General features: G+C 36.2%; 2 protein-coding genes across 6 annotated transcripts in view; both read right to left on the bottom strand.

Moving 5' to 3' along the window:
* The window catches only part of LOC123518542 (beta-TrCP-like), a 60,408-nt gene extending 58,177 nt beyond the window's left edge, over positions 1-2,231 (bottom strand). For both annotated transcript variants that reach the window (XM_045279360.1, XM_045279361.1), the window contains exon 1: positions 2,134-2,231. In XM_045279360.1, coding sequence (XP_045135295.1) covers positions 2,134-2,178 — 45 coding nt within the window. In that variant the 5' untranslated portion in view covers positions 2,179-2,231. The remainder of the gene's footprint in view (positions 1-2,133) is intronic.
* A 2,468-nt stretch (positions 2,232-4,699) lies between these two features.
* The window catches only part of LOC123518541, a 34,869-nt gene continuing 18,001 nt past the window's right edge, over positions 4,700-21,567 (bottom strand). For all 4 annotated transcript variants that reach the window (XM_045279356.1, XM_045279358.1, XM_045279359.1 and 1 more), the window contains 5 exons: positions 17,950-18,044; positions 16,668-16,820; positions 16,180-16,446; positions 15,854-15,982; positions 4,700-9,373 (listed from right to left, as the gene is read on the bottom strand). In XM_045279356.1, coding sequence (XP_045135291.1) covers positions 9,146-9,373; positions 15,854-15,982; positions 16,180-16,446; positions 16,668-16,820; positions 17,950-18,044 — 872 coding nt within the window. In that variant the 3' untranslated portion in view covers positions 4,700-9,145. The remainder of the gene's footprint in view (positions 9,374-15,853; positions 15,983-16,179; positions 16,447-16,667; positions 16,821-17,949; positions 18,045-21,567) is intronic.

Here is a 21,567-nt window from a genome sequence, read left to right as displayed (position 1 = left end):
CTCCCAACACTACAATCACTGCACTTGATCTAACCTGCTCATCTCAGCTTCTGGTCAGGTAAGTCCTCATCTTAGCTATGACCACACTAAAAATATGGTGAAAGTTTAAATAGGAAAATAAATGGATATATTTAAACAAAGCCTTCATTTATATATTTGGAATTTCTACATATAACTTTCACTCAATGCTCATCAAGCCATAAGTGGTCACCAAATGGATACTGATCAGCCTTGACTATCCAGTTATAATACACCTTCTTTTTGATATAATAATATTTCCACATAGCTAATACACTTTTATCTTTCTTTTAAGCAAGATTCTCTAGACAACTGAAGAGCAGAAGCCACAAATCCACAAGTATCTTCTCCAATATATAAATATCACACTCTTGACAAGGAACTTTATTAGCGTCACCATTGTAAAGCCTTATGTTTCTGAAACTTCAATTAATCTAAAGAGCCACGAATAGCAACAGTCATTGACAAAATTCTTGATAGGACACATTACTCAAAAGCTTTTAGTATCAAGTCAAATGTAATCACAAAGGCCAACCATGAACATTCTGGCACTGCAGGCTCATTCATGACTACCTCTAGTCACCATCTGACTCACATCACCTGTGATAAACAATGAACCTCTTGGAAAGCCCAAGAAATAGTTCTCAATTAGATCAAATTTAAAGTCTTGGGGAAAAAAAAAAAAAAAAATGGCTAGGTATAGTCACTAACAGCAGCAGGCACACAATGGACACGAGCAGTGTTATTATCATTCCTGTTCATAATTACAACTTGGTCTCATTATAAATTAAAGATATAAACAAAATATATGAATTAAGTCAAATATTCATAATATAATTCATAATAACAATAATAGTGATAATACTACATAATGCTGAAAATTTGGATTAGTAATGAAAATTACAAATGTCTCATACGAGAGAGAGAGAGAGAGAGAGAGAGAGAGAGAGAGAGAGAGAGAGAGAGAGAGAGAGAGAGAGAGAGAGAGAGAGAGAGAGAGAATGGATGAGAGGTTTCAATAGGAGCAATCCCCTATAAGAGTACAACAATATTACAATCTTACATAATTCCTCTTATAATGACACTTTTCTTGTATTCACTCAACAATGGCATACTAGAATCAACATGTACAACTGTTCAACTGTCCTATCATTATTCAACCTATATGATTTGGTTAAGGTGGACAAGTAACCCAGGCACAATGACTTGGATATAAGAGTGGTTGCCTACCTACGGCATAAAAGGAAATAACCACCATAAATGTAAACTTGGTAAAAGAAAGGACTTAAACTCAGGATCCAGTGAGCACATCTGGCACATTACTGGAGATATATCAACAAAACATATGTCACAGACTCTCCTGGTCCACTGTTTTGTTCAAACTTCATCAATAAATTGGTCTCTGTGACAAACACCAGTGGATAATGAACTTGTCTTGGTGTTGTGCAGGTGAAATCAACAGCTACAAAACTGAGCTGCTACCCAAATGAGACACCTCAGCACATCTGGCACATGCTGTCCAAACCAAAGTTAACCACCAACTTTTAAATCCTATCCATGAAAACAAATGCACGCACGGACAAAGGAAGCAAAACTCTGCCTGGTTCAGTGTTTTGTATTGGATCTTGGGACTTTCACCATAGTTGCCCAGTAATAATCACAAACACACTTTTTGCCCTTGAATAATAACATGACCTAGACGAAAAAGGAAAACCTCTCCTGTTGTGCTTTCTCAACCACTCAAAAGAGTATCACCCGCACATCATTATACGTGTTCTGGTATACCATTTCCTGTACCACAATGTGAATAACACCTCTGGAAATATTGACCTTCATTCACCACGGGGACGAGGAAACAGTCCACGCTAACACTGCTTCTCACACCTCTTACGGCACATCACATGCTGCTATTGCAATGCACAAACCTCATTCTAACTATTTTCATCAATCTAAGGAGAAACTGAGGATACGAAAGATAAATATTGACCTTCACAAAATTGAAACTAGAAGAAACTATACTAATCTCCGCCTATGGATTAAATAGAGAGTTCTGGTAGTATCTAGGATTATCTCCGCCTCCTCAGTACACAAACGAAGACAATATGAATGTCGTACCTCAACAGAATCAAGACTATCGTCCAAAATATGCTCCGTTTCCATCTCCGCTGACAGGCTCGGGGAAACCCTCCTTCCTTAGCTATAGACGAAGCAAACACAGACCCTAGCAAGGTATACGAACCCACTTCTCAGGACAGTTGACTATCGCAGCTGCGAAGAGAAAAATCCAGCTCTCTTTCCTTCATTATCTATTTCTTTTTAGTAGCTTTGGATTCTACACAGAAGGTTAAGTCTACTTTTTTATGATTGGAGGTCTGGATCAGGAAGAGACCCCAAGTGTGACGTCACGGATGAAGTGATGTTTGGAGGCGCGCGAACATATTCACCGCCTGTTTTGAATTATATGACGATGCACCATTACTTAGTGGAACAATTCCGGGAACATGTGATGAAAAATTTAAACTGTAAGTTATAAGATAATAATGTAAAAAAAAAAGTGCGTTATTAAGTGTTATACTGTAGATAATCAAAATTGTTCACATATGAAATGCTGAATGACATCCGACCAACTAAACAATTGATGATTTATACTTAACAAAATAGCAAGATAGATCCATGAATAAAACTTATAGGATATTTAGAGATTTGCCACAGTAGAAAAATGCTGGATACCTTGCTCACAACCTCTCTCATCATCAACATGAATTCCAAAATTATCTATTTGACGATGATATACGAATTTTCCTAATTACTTATTTTTTTTTTCATTTGAATCTTGGTAAGACCTCTGCTATTGCATAATCTCAAGGCTAATTATTCTATTATTTCTGAATGGGGCAAGGCAAATGCTCAAAAACTCAATATCTTCATTGTCCACTTTACAGTACCCTTAGGACAACTATCTACTCCCTTTACTGCGATGATACTCGGTTATCTTCTTCATTTACCCTGAATATACCTTTGGTATCCTTCATTAAAATTCTTAACAGAAATTCTTTCTCTCTCTCTCTCTCTGTGTGTGTGTGTGTGTAAGTTAGACGTTCTGTTACCTCTGCCAATCAATTTCTTCTTTCTGCTGTTTTCTTTACACAGGGTGCTTGCCCATGGGTCCATGTAGGCCTACAGAGTAGCAGTGCTTCCTCATATGGGGAACTTATTCAGTCTTCCTGAACAGGGTGGAGTCAAGTACTCTTCATCTCATCAGATCAAATATTTTAATACAGTAATTAAAAACAAAGGTTAATGCTTATATTTATTGATATACTGTAATGATAAAGTTTATCATGAAATTCATAATACTTGGAGAATGTTTCTTAGAAGCTGTCCTTTGTTAGTGTGTGTGTGTGTGTGTGTGTGTGTGTGTGTGTGTGTGTGTGTGTGTGTGTGTGTGTGTGTGTGTAAACAATAAGTAAAAAATTTTATATGACCATATGCATTTTGAGGTGTTGCTTAGCCATGGTGTCACATTCAAGTGTGGTCTGGTGACAGATGTATACAACATGGCCAGGCAAATAACCATTGTTGATTGATGTGATAAATTATGCCCATAAACTACACATTACTTTGAATTATGCAATACAGTCTGGATATATTCATTGCCATTGTCTTAGAAGAATCTGTGTATTATTGACTTGCAATAAGCTGATCTGCTGCTAGCCTCACTCCACACTCCCTGCCCGTAAGCATGGGAGTGCCATACAACCTATTACTTTATTTGTTGTTTATCACATCCATACTATCGCTGTATAATGCTTATTGGTAAATCACTTATCCATTGCTATTGTTTGTCTCACCATGATATTCTAAATCTCCACAATTGTACCTAGATCTCATGACTGAAATATGTAATTCTCATTTTCACCAATGGACATCCAGGTCTACATATACTATTGCCATGAAAACCCAGCCCTGTTGCATCTGTTGCCAGGCCACAAGGTTAAACAATACATCAAAATGCATATGTACATAGATCAATTTCAACAGAGAGAGAGAGAGAGAGAGAGAGAGAGAGAGAGAGAGAGAGAGAGAGAGAGAGAGAGAGAGAGAGAGAGAGAGAGAGAGAAAGAAAGAAAGAAAGAAAGAAAGAAAGAAAGAAAGAAAGAAAGAAAGAAAGAAAGAAAGAAAGAAAGAAAGAAAGAAAGAAAGAAAGAAAGAGAGAGAGAGAGAGAGAGAGAGAGAGAGAGAGAGAGAGAGAGAGAGAGAGAGAGAGAGAGAGAGAGAGAGAGAGAGAGAGAGAGAGAGAGAGAGAGAGAGAGAGAACCTCAAGAAGATATCAATTTCCATGCATTTTCTGTATCAATCGGTACCTTGACTATTTATGGATGCACATTCATGTTTCAGATATAAATGTAAATTTCCTTCTAAATGAGGTTACATTCTCTAGTTTTGTTAGATTATAAGAACAGTATGTAATATCCTGACACACATGTTCCCTAACTTGGGGATGCAAAGATTTCCAGTACAGAATATGAGTACAATTGTGGTGTATGACACAGATTACACATAGCTTACACACTAATACTTGTATATATGAGTATATATGATTAATGTTAGTCTTTCTTTCAATAAAAGTCCTGATAGGCTCTTGCTCAATAAAGATTATAAAGAGAATAAGATTACATTATCCAGTAATGAAACATTCATTTTATTGTATCAATAAACAACAAGACTAGCTTATCTTGCATTTGAAGAGAACTTCAGAAACATTCTCATATTTTCTATGAATGTCTCTTTGCAGGTCCAATCCATTTGTAGAAGTATTGAAGTACAATGTTTATTATTTGCTTTCATATCCAGCTGAATTTATCCTTAACAATCCTATGAAACTGATATAATTTCTATTATCATTAATAAATATTTTACTAGAGCTGAAAATATGTATATATTTACCTTCCATACTCACCACCTCATAGGTATGATGAAGTCATCGTACATAAAATGACCACCTATCTTACTACACATAATGATAAAGAAAGAACTTGTTTTCCCTATTTTCCTAAATCTAGCAATTAAAGCACATCTGCAGCTCGCCACCTGAACATCCTATCATTTCTGCACTCAGTTATTTCTGGAGTTCCAAAACTTTACTTCCATCAGTTAATAAAAAAAATACATATAAAACATAACTCTAATTCTTGGCTTGACTAAGCTAAAGCAAGGAGTCTGTGATCCCCATGACTTAGATTATTGTTACTGTAATTACATGCAAAGCCATTAAGACTTCATAGAGCAGCAACTGGTCTTCCTTATATATTGGCAAATCATTTCACTTTTTGCCATTCATTCTGTGGTCAAACCACCTCAGAGTACTGCATTTAAACACCTCAACCATTATAAACTTCATATATTAAACATTTACTTATCATATCAAAACTAATTCATAAACTTTAGTTACTATCACCATCCATTCTAAATCCATCACAGACATTTCTCAGGTAACCACTGGATGGAAGTAAGTGAAGGGAAGTTGATCAAGGAGTAGGATGGGATTAAGAAAGAAAGAGTATATTAATAGGATATTTGCATTTTGAATTATATTGCAAAATTACTAAGGAGAGAATGGAAATTTATATATAGTTATCATAGATATAGGAAAAGCATACTAGTATAATTGCACTATGCATTATCAAACAAATAATCAACAACATATAGGCTCTTCCTCAACTTTGAAAAATACATAATGTCTATAAATAAACCTTAAAATAAATATGAAGATATACAATGTCTATGTGCTTGCCAAAAACAAAGCCTGTTAATGTGAGGGAAAGAAATTAAAGGTGAGTGATAGGAAAAGCATTTTTGTTTTGTTTATTCTTGAGAGAAGGATGCAGACATATGACTTGTTACACCACAGAATATCAGTGTATCAGCAACAGGATAGTATAAGGTTTAAGGACATGAAATTGAGAAAGAAAGTTCAAGTATTTGGAAACTGTTATCCAAATAGAAGGATGGAAGAAAAGGGAAGGCTGAGTAAAGTAGTTATGCTTTAGAATCTTTTGCAAAGATTAAGTGAGAGAAGATATATGTGTAGGTAAGAGAGAAATTTAGGAAACATATAATAATGTCAGCACTGATGTATAAATAAAAAGATAAACATAAGATAGCTTGGGCTCAACAGTTAGAAGTACATGATGTGAAAATTAATTATCTAACAGAAATAAAACTCTACATGAAAGATGCAGCATGGGAACTGGTACAACTACAGATAGTGAAATATGAAATAGTGGAATGGGTGAAAATAAAGATTTAGTTTAACCTTCCTGAAATTATGAAATCTAAAGGGTTTGTAAAAAAAAATGTATGCAAGTGAAACTGAAGGTCCTATTATGAAATAAAGGCCATTTACATAACAAAATAAGGTGCATGAGTATAATAGGTATGCTAAAAAGAGGAAAGACTTGAAAGTAGAGTTTACATAGATTACAAAAATAAGCAAAAGATCATGCTATAAAACCAAATCATCATAATAAAATAAAACCATAGATAAAAAAGATCTTGGGTTTTTAAACCCTTCTCTGAGATAAAGAAGTCACACAAGCAGTAGGCACATACTCAGGGCCCACTCTATTGCAATCAGTTAAATCTATCTACCAGTATTTATGGTTGTTTATGGTATTTATGGTTGCCTTTGAGAACAGTTGTGTGACTGGAGAATTTAAGAGCATGTTAAACAATAAGAATGTCAGGATTTGTCAGACTTTTCATATTAACAAAATATGAAAATACTGAAAGTATCTGAAAAATTGCTGGTGTGTGAAGTCTAAACATTTCAACATATGTATTTCAGGAACAGCCATTCTTTTGATCTGGTCTGAATAATTATCTTGTAACACATATAGTATGCACTCCTGAAATATGTAACTGATCTGATCCATTAGTGTTGTAATCAAAACTATCATATTTCAACTATTGACATCATGCTCAATGACAAAATTTCTTCAATATTACATTCCTTCAAGGTATGAGAACTGTAGAAATGTCTCCAGATTGCCAGTTGCTTCCTACATGTAAACATACTTTTTTTCTGTTCTATAAAAGATGCGGTGTGAGTAGCTCCACATCCTGACGTGACCTTAACAAAATTATTAAACATAAAATAGGATAAAATTAAACTAATGAGTATGAACATATTCACAACCTAATATAAATTCAAAAGTAAAATAAAAGTATAAACAAGATAGACTACTAGAATAAAGGTACACTCCTTCAAGGACCATAATCATATTCTATTTTAGTGATTCTGATGTTTCATAGGACACTATATAAAGTGAATTGGTACACAGCATTTGCTGGATATCCAGTGAGAGAGAGAGAGAGAGAGAGAGAGAGAGAGAGAGAGAGAGAGAGAGAGAGAGAGAGAGAGAGAGAGAGAGAGAGAGAGAGAGAGAGAGAGAGAGAGAGAGAGAGAGAGAGAGAGAGAGAGAGAGAGAGAGAGAGAGAGAGAGAGAGAGAGAGAGAGAGAGAGAGAGCAAGCAAGCATGGGTAGTTATACATATCTTTACTCTACTGCACCTATCATAATTTTTCCTCCCACTGAAAACTGGTGAGTGTTGACTAGGTACACTCACATTACAGCATTATGAATTCCTCATTGAACAGAGAGAGGATGAAAGATAAAACATGATGCAATGAGAGATAAGGATAGAATAATATATCCTTGGACTACCTAGAAATGTTTGCATTAATGTTGATTGCAAAGTGATGTGTACAGCAGGGCGACATTTTTTTTTTACTATATAGTGTCAACCAAACATTGAGATCAGATATAGGCTTACATCTAACTATTTTCAGTTTCTTGTTACCTTGCATAAATGAAAAAAAAATAAAGTAGAATATTAACTGACAATTCTCCATCATTAAAAATCAGGCTCATATTGCTTATTCATTAGACTAACATAATTACTATCCTCAGTCACATCACTATCGTTAATCTCCCTGAAATGTTCTCTGTGTGGTTAGCCATATCTTCAATCTCCTTTTTCCTTTCCCTCCACATCATGATGCTATTAACATAAGATCAGTGAGTTTTATGAATCAGGCAGGCATCACTGACCTGACACGACAAGCTTGTAAACTTAGCATGTTCTTTCCCTATCATTCCAGTTAAAGTTTATGTTTTACATGTATGTTATGAAAATATGATATGGTATGTCTGAATATAATATAAAATTTTTGGATTGGAAGGAGTTAAGACATAGCCTATGTCCCTCCCAGAATCAATGTTGTATATCTAAAAAAAATTGCTGGTGGTGAGAGAAAGCACTAACATTTGACATAACTGAGTAACCAAATCTTTGCCAAAACACAAAAGTAATATGTCATCAGCACTCCTGTAAGCACCAGTGTTGCATCCTGACACTAACAAATGTTGAATGATGCATCAAAGGAAAATGTATAGAAAATAGAGGACAACAGCTTCAGTACAATATGAAATAATCCCCTTGGTCCAAGAAGTATTGAGTTTCTTCATCTCTATTGTTGGTTATTCTTCCAATGCTTATGAATAATGATTTGTATCCATACAGTGAGATGAAATTGAAATATTGCAAGGAAGGTTATTCACAGGCAAGTCTTTTATGAGATTCTCCAATGAAATTCTTCAAAGAAAAGTTTTACCCTAGTAGCAGAATAGATTAAAATATAAGTGGTACAAAAGTCTATGTTCCTGAATAAATATGTTATGAGAAAGTAAAGTAAATTCAGAACACCAAAATAAATGGCTAAGATTAGAGAGGAATGTTCATTTCATCAACAACTTCATTACTTCATATCCAAAAATGCTTCTTGATCCTTTGAAATGTAATTAGGTCGAGATTACATGCCTTTAGTGAGTTTCACCGTTGGTGCCTTGAAAATCAATGACCTGTGTGTTGAAATCTAGTAAAATTCCCACTCTAAAAGTTTTATACATTTTCAATTTGGAATAGAATTATTTCATATATTCTAAGAAGCCACTTGGATTTTAGAGGGTATTCAAATATATTTTGGAAGATGGATATTTTAAGAAAAGTTGTAATTTTAGTCTTCGTTACCTTTGAAAACAACATTGTGGACAAGACAGTATAACCTACCTAAGATAATGCACAACCTGTTCATTTTCTGGGCATATTATGGAGTCATTTTCATATTTAGTTGGGTATTTAGCCTTATGCAACAGCCCTTCTTTGAAGCTTCCATTCTTGGGATAATGTCCCTCTGGCCCATGAAGAGCACGAGTCTTAATGAAGGCCTTCACTTCAGCTTCATTGACAGTAGCCATCTCCAAACTGCATCCCCATGCCATAAGTGCTAATGGCTGTAGGAAGAAGACCTTTAAGAACAAACACCTTTTATCAAATTCATAAAAATAACAAGAGTAAAAAGGTAGCATAAGAAATTCATTTTATGTAAGTGTATTAATAATTTAAACATTGATTAATTATTACTATTTTCTTTATGTCCTCACAACAATGGTGAATGTTTAGATGAGATAAAAACACAACTGGTGCATTATAACACTACTATGAAATGAAAATGTATTCTATATTAGACTTGGTAATGACAATGAATAAAAATGACGTATATATCAACATGAACATTACTATCACTCTGAAAGTAAGTTCTGTCATTTGATGATATCTTACAAAGTTTTGCTTTTACAACTTTTTTTACATCAAGCTCTCCATACCTCAGCCAAGATTTTCTCTGTCCTATTAAGCAGGTTACTTATAATGACTCAAATGAAAATGTAAGAACAACAGCATCATTCAATGAATATCCAACTTGAAATTATACATCAAAGGCACCAATTAATGTTTTTTTACTTCATCAACAGCATTAGCTTTGTCATAATATTTATCTTCGATCCAATCTGCAATATTTCATGTGGATTATATACACACATTGCCTGAAGACAACTTTTGCCCAATGGTTTAGGTATATTTTGGGATCTTTTAAATGATATGTGGCAGATCATTTTCTCTTCTTATACAGTACACACATACACACACACACACACACACACACACTGCACATCATATAAGACAGACACGTAAATAACAGCTCTGAGATACTGCCGACTATGAAGGCCAGCAGACTTGGTGTGATGTATTACAAGAGGAGAGGTGACTAGGCAAGTGATCTCATCTCCTAAGTTATTTTAAATTTACTAATTTTGAGGCCGAAAGAGTATGGAAAGGGAGGAGAATATAGATGGCGCTGCTGCCAATGTAAACAAAGGAGCCAGGCCCAGGGAAATGCAGATGATTGAAATGTCTTTGGGACTAAGACAGCTAGGAGGTTGGAATAGTGAAAGGGAATTTTCCGGCTTCAAGGAGAGGAAATGAATATGTGAAGGCCAATCACAGTGGAAAAAGAAATTAGGTGTGTGAGGGAGATGATCGCTATGGTATTTGAGCAGTAGAATCAGCTTATTGCAGAAAATGAGGAACTGAGAGAGAAGTGTGATGTATGACAAGCAAGAAAATATGGTTAAAATGAACAACAACATGAAGAAAGCTCTGAATGAAAAAAAAGGGAAAACAGCACCCTTAAGGGCAAATGTGAGAACTATGAAGTGGCATTACAAGGACTAAAGGAAAAGCTAAATGTTAAAGTGAGGACAGGAAAGGGGATAAGTGAAACAAAACTGGAAGAATGGAAGATGGTCTATTGAAAAGAACAAGCGGAAGATAAGGTGAATTTTGGTGAAGTAGTTAAGCAACAAATAAGAGAAATAATGAAGGACACAGTCATACAAGAGGTCAAAGAAAAGGAAGAGTTAGTGAGAGATATGGTGGACAAAAAGAAGTGTATGGTTATACGAGGTCTGTCTGAAAAGTATCCAGGCATTTACAATGTCAAGAAGTGTGTCTAACCTAAGAGAATGGTGCCCTGCTCTCCTTCAAAGTAGTCTCCTTGGATATCACACACTTCTCCCAGCATCCCTTCCACAGTTCAAAACATTTTGCAAAGTCCTCTTTTTGGAATCTTCATCAGCTGGCTTATTGCATTCTTCTTAATTTCATCTATGGACTGAAATCTCCTTCCTTTTAATGGTGATTTTAGCTTTGGGAAAATCCAGAAATCACAGGAAGCTAGATTTGGGCTGTAGGGAGCTGAATGAGCTGGGTGATGGAATGTTTTGCCAAAATTTCCTTACACAACATGTGAAGAATCCAGTCTCCACTAGCCCACAGCTGCAGACATGTCATGCAGGGATTTTTGGCAAAACATTCCATCACCCAACTCATTCAGCCCCTACAGCCCAGATCTAGCTCCTTGTGATTTCTGGATTTTCCCAAAGCTAAAATCACTATTAAAAGGAAGAAGATTTCAGTCCACTGACAAAATTAAAAAGAATGCAACAAGCCAGCTGATGAAGATCCCAAAAGAGGACTTTGCAAAATGTTTTGAACTGTGAAAGGGCCGCTGGGAGAAGTGTGTTAGGTTCGAAGGAGACTACTTTGAAGGAGAATAGAGCACCATTGTCCTAGGTTAGACACATTTCTTGATATTGTAAATGCCAGGATACTTTCCAGACAGACCTCACACATGGACTACAAGAGAAAAGAACCCAGTCAAGTTTGTGAGGGAGAAGGATGAGAAAAAACTGGTTAAACAAATTATCTCAGTGGTCGACGATGAAGAACAGAGTCTAGACTCTAGATAAAGAAATTTTAGAAGAAATATACTGACTTGGTAAATATAGTGAGGGTACTAAAAGACCACTAAAAGTTAAAATGAGATCACAAGTAGGGAGAGAAGAAATATCAGCGAGAACTGGAAAGGTGACTGGTAAGACAGAATGCAACAATATTTAGATAAGGAGAGATATGAATCAGGGAGAAAGGGAAAAAGAGAGAGAACTAAGAAGCGAAGCTAATGAAAATTATGAGAATAAGGTTGGAAGTGAGAGATTATATAGTGGGAAAAGTATCAGACGTGATATGTACTACAGAAACAAAGTTAATTGAAGACGTCCAAGTGAACTTTAACCCCTTCAATACGGTGATGCCTATGTGGGCGTCATGAAGCCCCAGTAACAAATACGGTGACGCCTATGTAGACTTCATATTTCTTTTCTGAGCTTTCTTCAGTTCAGTTGTCCCGTATAGTGTGTTGGATACCAACTACACATGCCGTATGCTGTCCTTGAAATCCTAGTGCTCCTCCCACCATCCTTGTCTCCACCAATCACTAAAGATAAGCTACATGCGTCCCGCCTTGTGTCTAAAATTACCCAATGGCATAGACTGTTCCCATCTCTCTCTCTCTCTCTCTCTCTCTCTCTCTCTCTCTCTCTCTCTCTCTCTCTCTCTCTCTCCTTCGTTTCCCTCTCCCTTCCTTCCCTCCCCCTCTTCCTCTCGAAAGATAAGCTACATGCGTCCCGCTTGTGTCTAAAATATTAGCAAATGTCACACACTCTCTCTCTCTCTCTCTCTCTCTCTCTCTCTCTCTTTCTCCGAAGAGAGAAGCGTCCACTTTCCTCTTCGAAGGTGATATAGTGACTAAAACATAGCAGCATAATACACAAAGACGACAAGTATGACAAGCTTGCACGAGTTTCCCACGCTTGGGCGCGCGGCACTACCACCCGTATATCATACAGGCGGGCTTTTTTAACATCCGGCGCGAAGGGGTTAAAGAACAGAGATATAATGTTTGGAGGAGTGACAGAAAGGGAAAAGCAGGAGGAAGAGTACTGACAATGGCTAGAGAGGATATATACATGGAGATGGACTGGCAGAAATTTCAAGCATAAAAATCAGGACCAATGGGAGGGAAAGGAGGAGTATCATAGTAACATATGTGCCACCAAAGACTAATACATGGAGGCTTGATGTTCACACAAAGAAATGCAAAATGAAGAGTTAAATTATCTGGACAATATGTTACGGAAAGACAGAAGAGTGCTACTTGTGGGAGATCTAAACTGCAAACATGTAAATTGAAAAAAAATTAATGTAAACAGTCAAACTGGAAATTGGGAGGAAGTGTTACAATTGGCAATGGTAAATATATTGGACCAATGGGTGAAGGATTATATAATACAAGGTATAGAGGGGAAGAAGAACCATCTATGTTGAATTTGGTATTCACAAAAAAAAAAAAAAAAAAAAAAAAGAAAGAAAGAAAAAAGACTTGTCCAACCATCAAATATTATAGCTCAATGTTAAAAAGTGATCATGTGGTTATACAAATTGAATTAGAGAATAAAATTTTTTTTAAATGCATTGAGGGATACAAACAAAATAAATTGAGCCACGCCAGGACAAATTTTGAAGGATTAAGAAGTTACATTGGTAGTATTGATTGGAAGAAAACAATGCATGGGAAGACTGTCCAAGAGAAGTATGAAATATTCCCACTTGCCATGGTGCAGTGGGACTGCGCATGCTTTGTGGGCCCCAGGGTTCTCAAGCGCACGGGTTCAAATCCTGGCCAAGGTCCGTGGTTAGGAAGGGCATCCACTCGGGGTTATGGTTCCCAAATGCCAAAACCAAAGTCCTCCTGACTACTTTGTCAGAAGGTACCATTCTAGCCCTAATGTAATAGGGAAACCAGATGGGGGAAAAAAAAAAAAAAGTATAATGAAAGGGTAAAAAGACATGGACCCAAATACAGAGTAAAAGAGAGCAAACACATTTGGTATAATGCTATAAACACAAAAGCTAAAAATATAAGGATGCAGCTTGAAAATCAAGGAAGCAATGAAATTAAACAAGTAAGAACATAGGAAGCAGTATAAGAAAGGTACAAAATTAATATAGGTATTATAATAAGAAGGGAGGAGGAGAGAAATTTTGAAAAGGATATAATGAAGAGAAGCGAAGAGAAACCCAAGGTTTTTTTATATATATATATATATATATATATATATATATATATATATATATATATATATATATATATATATATATATATATATATGGAAAAATGACAGAGAGACCATCACTAAATTAATTAAGAGAAATAGGATATATGAAACAATGAAAGAAATGAGTGAACTGATGAATGAGAGCTTTAAATCAGTAATTAATGAAGAGGGAGATTTCATAGAACTAAACAACCAAGCGACACAAGAAGGATTAAGAAATATTGCGGTGCATAAACAGAAAATTAGTAAATTACTAGAAAAGGAGCATGTAAGAAAGGCAAAGGGACCATGAGTGTCAGGATGGACACTGAGAGAATGTAGAGAACAACTGGTGAAGCAAATCTGGTTTGTGATCAAGAGCTCTCTAATGGAAGAGAAGGTATCAAGGGAATGGAAAAGAGGAAATATAGTCCCAATATTAAAGGAGGAGTTTCTAAATTATTGGCCAGTGTCACTGACTGATTTGTGAAATTGTAATTAAAGAAATATGTTTAAAACATCTGGAGGAAAATGAAATAATAAATAACTCCCAATTTGGTTTTAGAAAAGGAAGATCATGCACAACAAAACCACTAAACTTTCGTACAAGAGTAATAGATGAAGTACGAGGGAGAGATGGATGGGTTGACAGGCTGTATTTGCATACTAGAAAGGCTTTCGACAGAGTAATACATAGAAGAATCCTATGGAAAATAGAACACATGGGAGGAATACAGGGAAATATCTTAAAATGGATGACAGACTATTTAACAGATAGGGAAATGAGGTCAATGATAAGAGACACCTCATCAAGTTCGAGCAGAGTTATTAGTGGTATACCACAGGGTTCAGTGCTGGCACCAATTATGTTTCAAATATATATTAACGATATAGTACATGAAGGTTTGAATAGCTACATCAATTTGTTTGCAGACAATGCAAAACTTTTGAGAGCAATAAGGAACATCAAAGGAATACAAAGGAAAACTAAACAGCAATAGACCTTTTGGTCCTTTCAAGGCTATATGGAACTGCAGAAAGATATTGACAAGATATGGGAAGGGAGCCAAAAGTGGAAATTAGAATTTAATACCAGGAAATGCCATGCAATGGAAATAGGTAAAAATAATAGAAGACCTATGTGCAAATACAAAATGGGAGAAGAGATTATATTGAAAAGGAGTGAAGATTATAACTGTGATTCCAGAAAAACACATAAATGGGTTATTTGCTTCAACATGCAAGACACTAACAAATATCAGGGTGGATATTCAATTACATGGATAGGAGTATGATGAGAAAGATCATAACCACTATGATAAGACCCAGACTAGAATATGCAGCAGTGATATGGTCACCATACAGGCAGAAGGGCATCAGAAAAATAGAAAAAATCCAAAAAACTGCTACAAAGATGGTACCAGAGACAAAGGATCTTCCCTATGAAGAAAGACTGAAGGAAATGGAGCTACCAACTTTGAAGGATAAATGGGAATGAAGAGATCCAATAATGCTGTATAAGTGAATAAACCATATGGAAAAGATAGATAGACAAGACCTGGTATCACTGACAAGGGATGGATAGATGAACAAGAGGACACTCTAAGAAGATCATGAAAAGTAAGTGTTTGAGAGACATTAAAGGTTTAGTTTTCCACACAGGATGGTGGACATCTGGAACAGACTGAATGAAGAGATTGTAACAGCAGAAAGTGTGTACAAATTTAAGGAAAAGTTGGATAAAAGTAGATACAGAGACAGGTTACTATGAGCCCTGCTCGAACCCTGTAATATACAACTAGATAAATATAATTCGACAAACACACACACACACACACACACACACACACACACACACACACACACACACACACACACACACACACACACACACACACACACATACACACACACACACACACACAAAAGATAACTTACTCGTTCCTTAGACAGAAGAGTGTAAGGGGTAATAATATGTTTCCGGAAACACCCAGTGAGTATCTTGCGTAGCTGTTCAACCAGTAATGGCTCAGTACATGGATCATATAGCATAACAATGCCTCCATGCTGCAAAGAAAAGTAACTGCATACATCATACAACATAGAGATCTTTGAAAAAAATTTCTTAATGATCAAATCAAATTACAATACACAGTAGTACTTGAATTCCCTTTGTCTCAACTCTATAATTTTTCAAATTCCACAAAGGTTCCTGAGCTCTCCAACATCCATGTATTTTCCTTGCAGGTTAACTCCACTCTTACCTCCAAAGAATGAAGCCATCTCTGTACAGGAACAAATTTATATTCTCCAAACACGGGCCATAGGGGACGATGTGGTCCATACGTTGGCAAGGTAGTGTTGTATGAAAGTTTCTGGTTCATACACACATGCTGTGGAGTATAGTTCTTGGGCAACTCAATGCACTTCTCAACAGACTTGAAATTCTTTCGAACTGGTAAACGATTGTACTTCAGCCCGAAACATGTATAATTCACTGGAGAGTAATCCCAGTCTAATGTGAGGTTAATCTGAAATGATAATAAACATGGTAGCACTTGGTTTTTGCAAAAATACTTTTGTTACTCTATTTTCTATTTAACATCTTTATTCAGAACTATCCAACAAAACACCTATTCTTACCAACAGATCTGATATTGCAAATAATCCCTGCAGCTGTTTAACCTACATGTATAGACCAAGTATAATACAAGAGATTAGTGATACTTGAGTAAAATCGTTTTCTCCATACCTTTGCATTATCACACTTGACATGTGGTATTCCCATGGCCACCCCATGTTTGTCATCCTTCAAGTTGTCTGGTAGATCTTTGGGCGGACCTCTTTGTGCTGCCTCAGGTTGATGCAGAGATCTTCTCTCACTCCAGCTTGCATGGGAATCATCCTACAGAGAGAGAGAGAGAGAGAGAGAGAGAGAGAGAGAGAGAGAGAGAGAGAGAGAGAGAGAGAGAGAGAGAGAGAGAGAGAGAGAGAGAGAGAGAGAGAGAGAGAGAGAGAGAGAGAGAGAGAGAGAGAGAGAGAGAGAGAGAGAGAGAGAGAGAGAGACAGACAGACAGACAGACAGACAGACAGACAGACAGAGAGAGAGAGAGAGAGAGAGAGAGAGAGAGAGAGAGAGAGAGAGAGAGAGAGAGAGAGAGAGAGAGAGAGAGAGAGAGAGAGAGAGAGAGAGAGAGAGAGAGAGAGAGAGAGAGAGAAATTAGCAGGAAAAAATTGTGGTAATATCACATGTTGAGAATAATTGGAACACATAGAATAGAACACCTAACTACACCTAACTACCAATGTGTCTGTTACTCCAGAATATGTTACTCAATACTTTAAATACTCAATTCTTTCATGTACTCACTCAAGACAGCCTTCCAGACAAGCATTCTCTCTTCTTTAATGATAATCAATCTCATCCCTCTTCTACTTTGAACATGCTTGGACTCTACTAAAATGTTCAACAGGAAGTCTTACATCTCCTCCCTCACAAAAACAGCTCCTATGAAGTTAAGCATTTTGTATTGCCTCTGCTAATACTTTTCCTCTTTTCATTTACTTACTTTGTACTTTGCAGCCTATGTTAGAAGTACTGTTCATCAACTCACTCAGCCTTCCTACTAAACAGGATGAAGTCAACGCTTTTAAAATATTTCATCAATTCTTCTCCTCTAATTCACAGTCTTGATTCTTTTACTTACTGTCACAATGTTGTATCACTTAAAATCTTTTACTATTTTTCTGAAGTTGCTTATTGCACATCTTCCACTCAACATCCTCTTTAGTGATTACATAAGAATGTCTTTTTTCTTCCTTATCTTTCTCCTTTCCCTTGGCTCCTTTCCTAATACAAAACAAAGTATCACAAGCATGTAAAAAAAAAAAACCTGATTTTTTTTTTCTTTTTTGACACATATACCACAGATTATTGCTCTTATCTGCTGATGCCATTCTTCACTTTCAATGATTTCATCTCCCCTTAGTCTACCATGAAGAGAATGCAAATAAGATTTACTGAGTAAACTCACAGCCTCACGTTCTCCTCTCAATGGTTCAGCTCTATATTCATCAACATCACGCAACCAGTTGGCAGTGTCCATGAAGCTTTCTTGTTCGGGTTCATCTGTAATTGACAAAATAGTCTATGTTGTGAAAAAATTACAGAGTACATATGCAACTCTGCTTGATTTAGGCTCAATTTGTAGGTATAACTTTGAACAACTTAAACTAAAAATATAACTTATTGAAATTTTCTCACTTTAAAAATATATTTTCAAGCAAATAAAAACTCCTTGGAGTTAAATTCCTTCAGCCCATTGTGTGAGCTGAATCCTGATATTCATAAATCCATTCAACCCTAAGCAACATCCTTATTTACCTAACTTAAATTTCAATAAACTTAATCTATGAAATCAGACTGGTATATACACAGATTAGGACAGTGATATAACTAGTATTAAACCACTATATTGTTACAAGAATTGGGTTCAGGTGATTCAGATATTGGGTTCATCTTTATCTATCTAGTTGTATAAAATAGGGTTTGAGCAGGGCTTATAATGTCCTGTCTCCATATACATATTCAATCAACTTTTCTTTAAAAATGTGTACATTGGCTGCTGTAACAACCTCCTCAATGGTCATTCTATATATCCACATTTATATGGTAAACAGTTTTTGATGTCCCTTAGTGAAAAAGGTTTGTATCTATGCCACAATCCCAGAAACACTAAAGTACATTATCACTGTGTATAAGGGTTCTTCTTTAAGTAAAGAACATATTCTAGTAATCACACAAAACTATTTCAAATAAAATTTATATCCAATTTTCTTAACAGACCTGGACCTGTATGAAATATTTAAAAATTATTGCAATAAAACATTTTCCTCTAAATTTCTAGACAATTCAAGAAGTATTTGGAGAAAACAAAGTGATATAAAAATGTGTATCAGTTGAAAAGTGAGTTTTCTTATGTTCTTATGTTCTAGGTAAAATGTTCATTAACTCTGCTGCATTCCTATGAACTCTAAAGTACTCTATATATGTTTATAAGGGTTATAATTTAGAGAAGTAACATATTCTAATAATCAGACAAAACATCTGAAATGATTTTTTTTTTTCAATTTTTTAAATGTAAAATTTTAAAATTTTTGCAATAAAAGATTTTCCTCCAAGTTTTTTCTTTTTATGCAAGAGGAAAAGCCAGCCAAGGGCAACAAAAGATAAGAAAGAAGGAAAAAAAAAAAAAAAAAAAGGCCCACACAAATGCCAGTTCCCTAAACAATCAAATAGAGTTAGCCAAAAGTCTGGGACAAATGTTTTGAAACCTCCATGTCAATAAAAACCAAGTCGTAGGAAGATGGAAATACAGAAGCAGGCAGGGAGTTCCAGAGTTTACCAGAGAAAGGTATGAGTGATTGAGAGTACTAGTTAACTCATGCATTAGAGACTAGGACAAAATAGGAGTGAGAGGAAGAAGAAAACCTTGTGCAGCGAGGCCACAAGAGGAGGGAAGGCATGCAGTTAGCAAATTCAGTTGAGCAGTTAGCATGAAAATAGATATAAAAGATAGCAAGAGATACAACATTCCAGCAGTGAGAAAGAGCCTGAAGAGTCAATCAGAGCAGAGGAGTTGATGAGATGAAAAGCTTTTCATTCCATCCTATCTAATAAAATCATGTGAGTGGAAACCCCCCTAAGCATGTGAAGAGTACTCCATACAAGGGCACATAAAGCCCTTGTACAAAGTTAGCAGTTCGAAGGGCGAGAAAAACTGGCAGAGATGCATCAGAATGCATAACTTCATAAAAGCTGTTTTAGCAAGAGGTGAGATGTGAAGTTTCCAGTTTAGATTATGAGTAAAGGACAGACAATGTAGAAGAGGGGACAGATGAGTGTCATTGTCTGGAAAGTTGTGTCAAGTTGATAGATGGAGGAACTGAGTTTTTGAAGCATTGAACACTACTAAGTTTTCTCAGTCCCAATCAGAAATCTTAGAAAGATCAGAAATCAGCCATTCTGTGGCATCCCTGCATGATCTGTTGACTTCCTGAAGGGTTGGTTGTCTCTGAAAGGACATGGAAAGATGTAGGGTGGTATCATCAATGCAAGAGTGAATAGGGCAAGAGGTTTGGTTAAGAAGGTCATTAATGAATAATAGAGAGTGGGTGACAGGAAAGAACCCTGAGGAACACCAGTGTTAATAGATTTAGAAGAACAGTAGCAGTCTACCATGGCTGCAATAGAACAGTCAGATTGGAAACTTGAGATAAAGTTGCAGAGAGAAGGATAGAAACCATAGGAGGGCAGTTTTGAAATCAAAGGTTTTGTGCCAGACCCTATCAAAAGCTTTTCATATGTCTAAGGCGACAGCAAAAGTTTCATTGAAATCTCTAAAAGAGGATGACCAAAAGTCAGTAAGGAAAGCCAAATCACTAGTAGAGTGACCTTGACGGAAGCCATACTGGTGATCAGATAGAAGATTTTGAAGTGACGGATGTTTAAGAATCTTCCTTTTGAGGATAGATAAAAAAAATTTAGACAAGCAAGAGATTATAGATACAGGGTGGTAGTTTGAGGGATTGGAATGGTCACCCTTTTTTAGGAGCAGGCTGAATGTAGGCAAACTTCCAGCAAGAAGGAAAGGGAGAAGTCAGTAGACAGAGTTGAAAAAGTTTGTCCAGGCAAGGTGCAAGCATGGAAGCACAGTTTTTGAGAACAATAGGAGGGATCCCATCAGGTCCATAAGCCTTCTGAGGGTTTATGCTAGAGAAGGCATGGAAAACATCATTACAAAGAACTTTAACTGAAGGTAAGAAATAGTGAGAGGGAGGAGGAGAGGGAGGAACAAGCCAAGAATCATCCAAGATGGAGTTGTTAACAAAGATATGAGAGAAGAGTTGAACTTTAGAGACAGGTGAGATGGCAGTGGTGCCATCAGGATGAAATAAAGGAGGGAAAGATGAAGAAGTAAACTTTTTGGCCAGATGCCAGAAATCTTGAAGAGAGTTGGAGTTTGAAAGATTTTGACATTTTCTATTTATGAAGGAATGTTTGGCAAGTTGAAGAACAGACTTGGCATGATTCTGGGCAGAAATATAAAGGGTATGAGATTCAGGTCATGGAAGGCTCAAGTACCTTTTGTGGGCAACCTCTCTATCGTGTAAAGTACGAGAACAGGCTGTGTTAAACCAAGTTTCAGAAGATTTATATTAAGAAAAAGAATGAGGAATGTATGCCACCATGTCAGACACTATCACCTCCGTTATGCATTCTGCACATAGAGATGGGTCTCTGGCACAGAAACAATAATCATTCCAGCGAAAATCAATATAATACCACCATACGTTCCCTCATCTGGCAGAGGCAAAATGCCAGAGGCACTTCTGCCTTGGGCAGATATAGGACAGATACAGATACGAGATTGTGATCAGAAGACCCCAACAGAGAAGATAGGGTAACAGCACTGAGCAGAAGGATTATAGGTAAGAAAAGGATCAAGAATGTTAGGCAAATCTCCAAGATGGTCAAGTATATGAATAGGTTTTTTTTTTTTTTTTTTTTTTTTTTTTTTTTTTACGGTAAGGCTTATAGCGCCTGTAGGCACACTTGAAGAGTGTATGGGAAGCGCTGTTCAGCTTCCGTC

This window comes from Portunus trituberculatus, chromosome 44 (genome assembly GCF_017591435.1).
Source record: "Portunus trituberculatus isolate SZX2019 chromosome 44, ASM1759143v1, whole genome shotgun sequence".
In the NCBI taxonomy this organism is placed as follows: domain Eukaryota; kingdom Metazoa; phylum Arthropoda; class Malacostraca; order Decapoda; family Portunidae; genus Portunus; species Portunus trituberculatus.
Note: the sequence above shows the minus strand (reverse complement) of the source record. Positions and strands in the feature narration are given on the sequence as shown.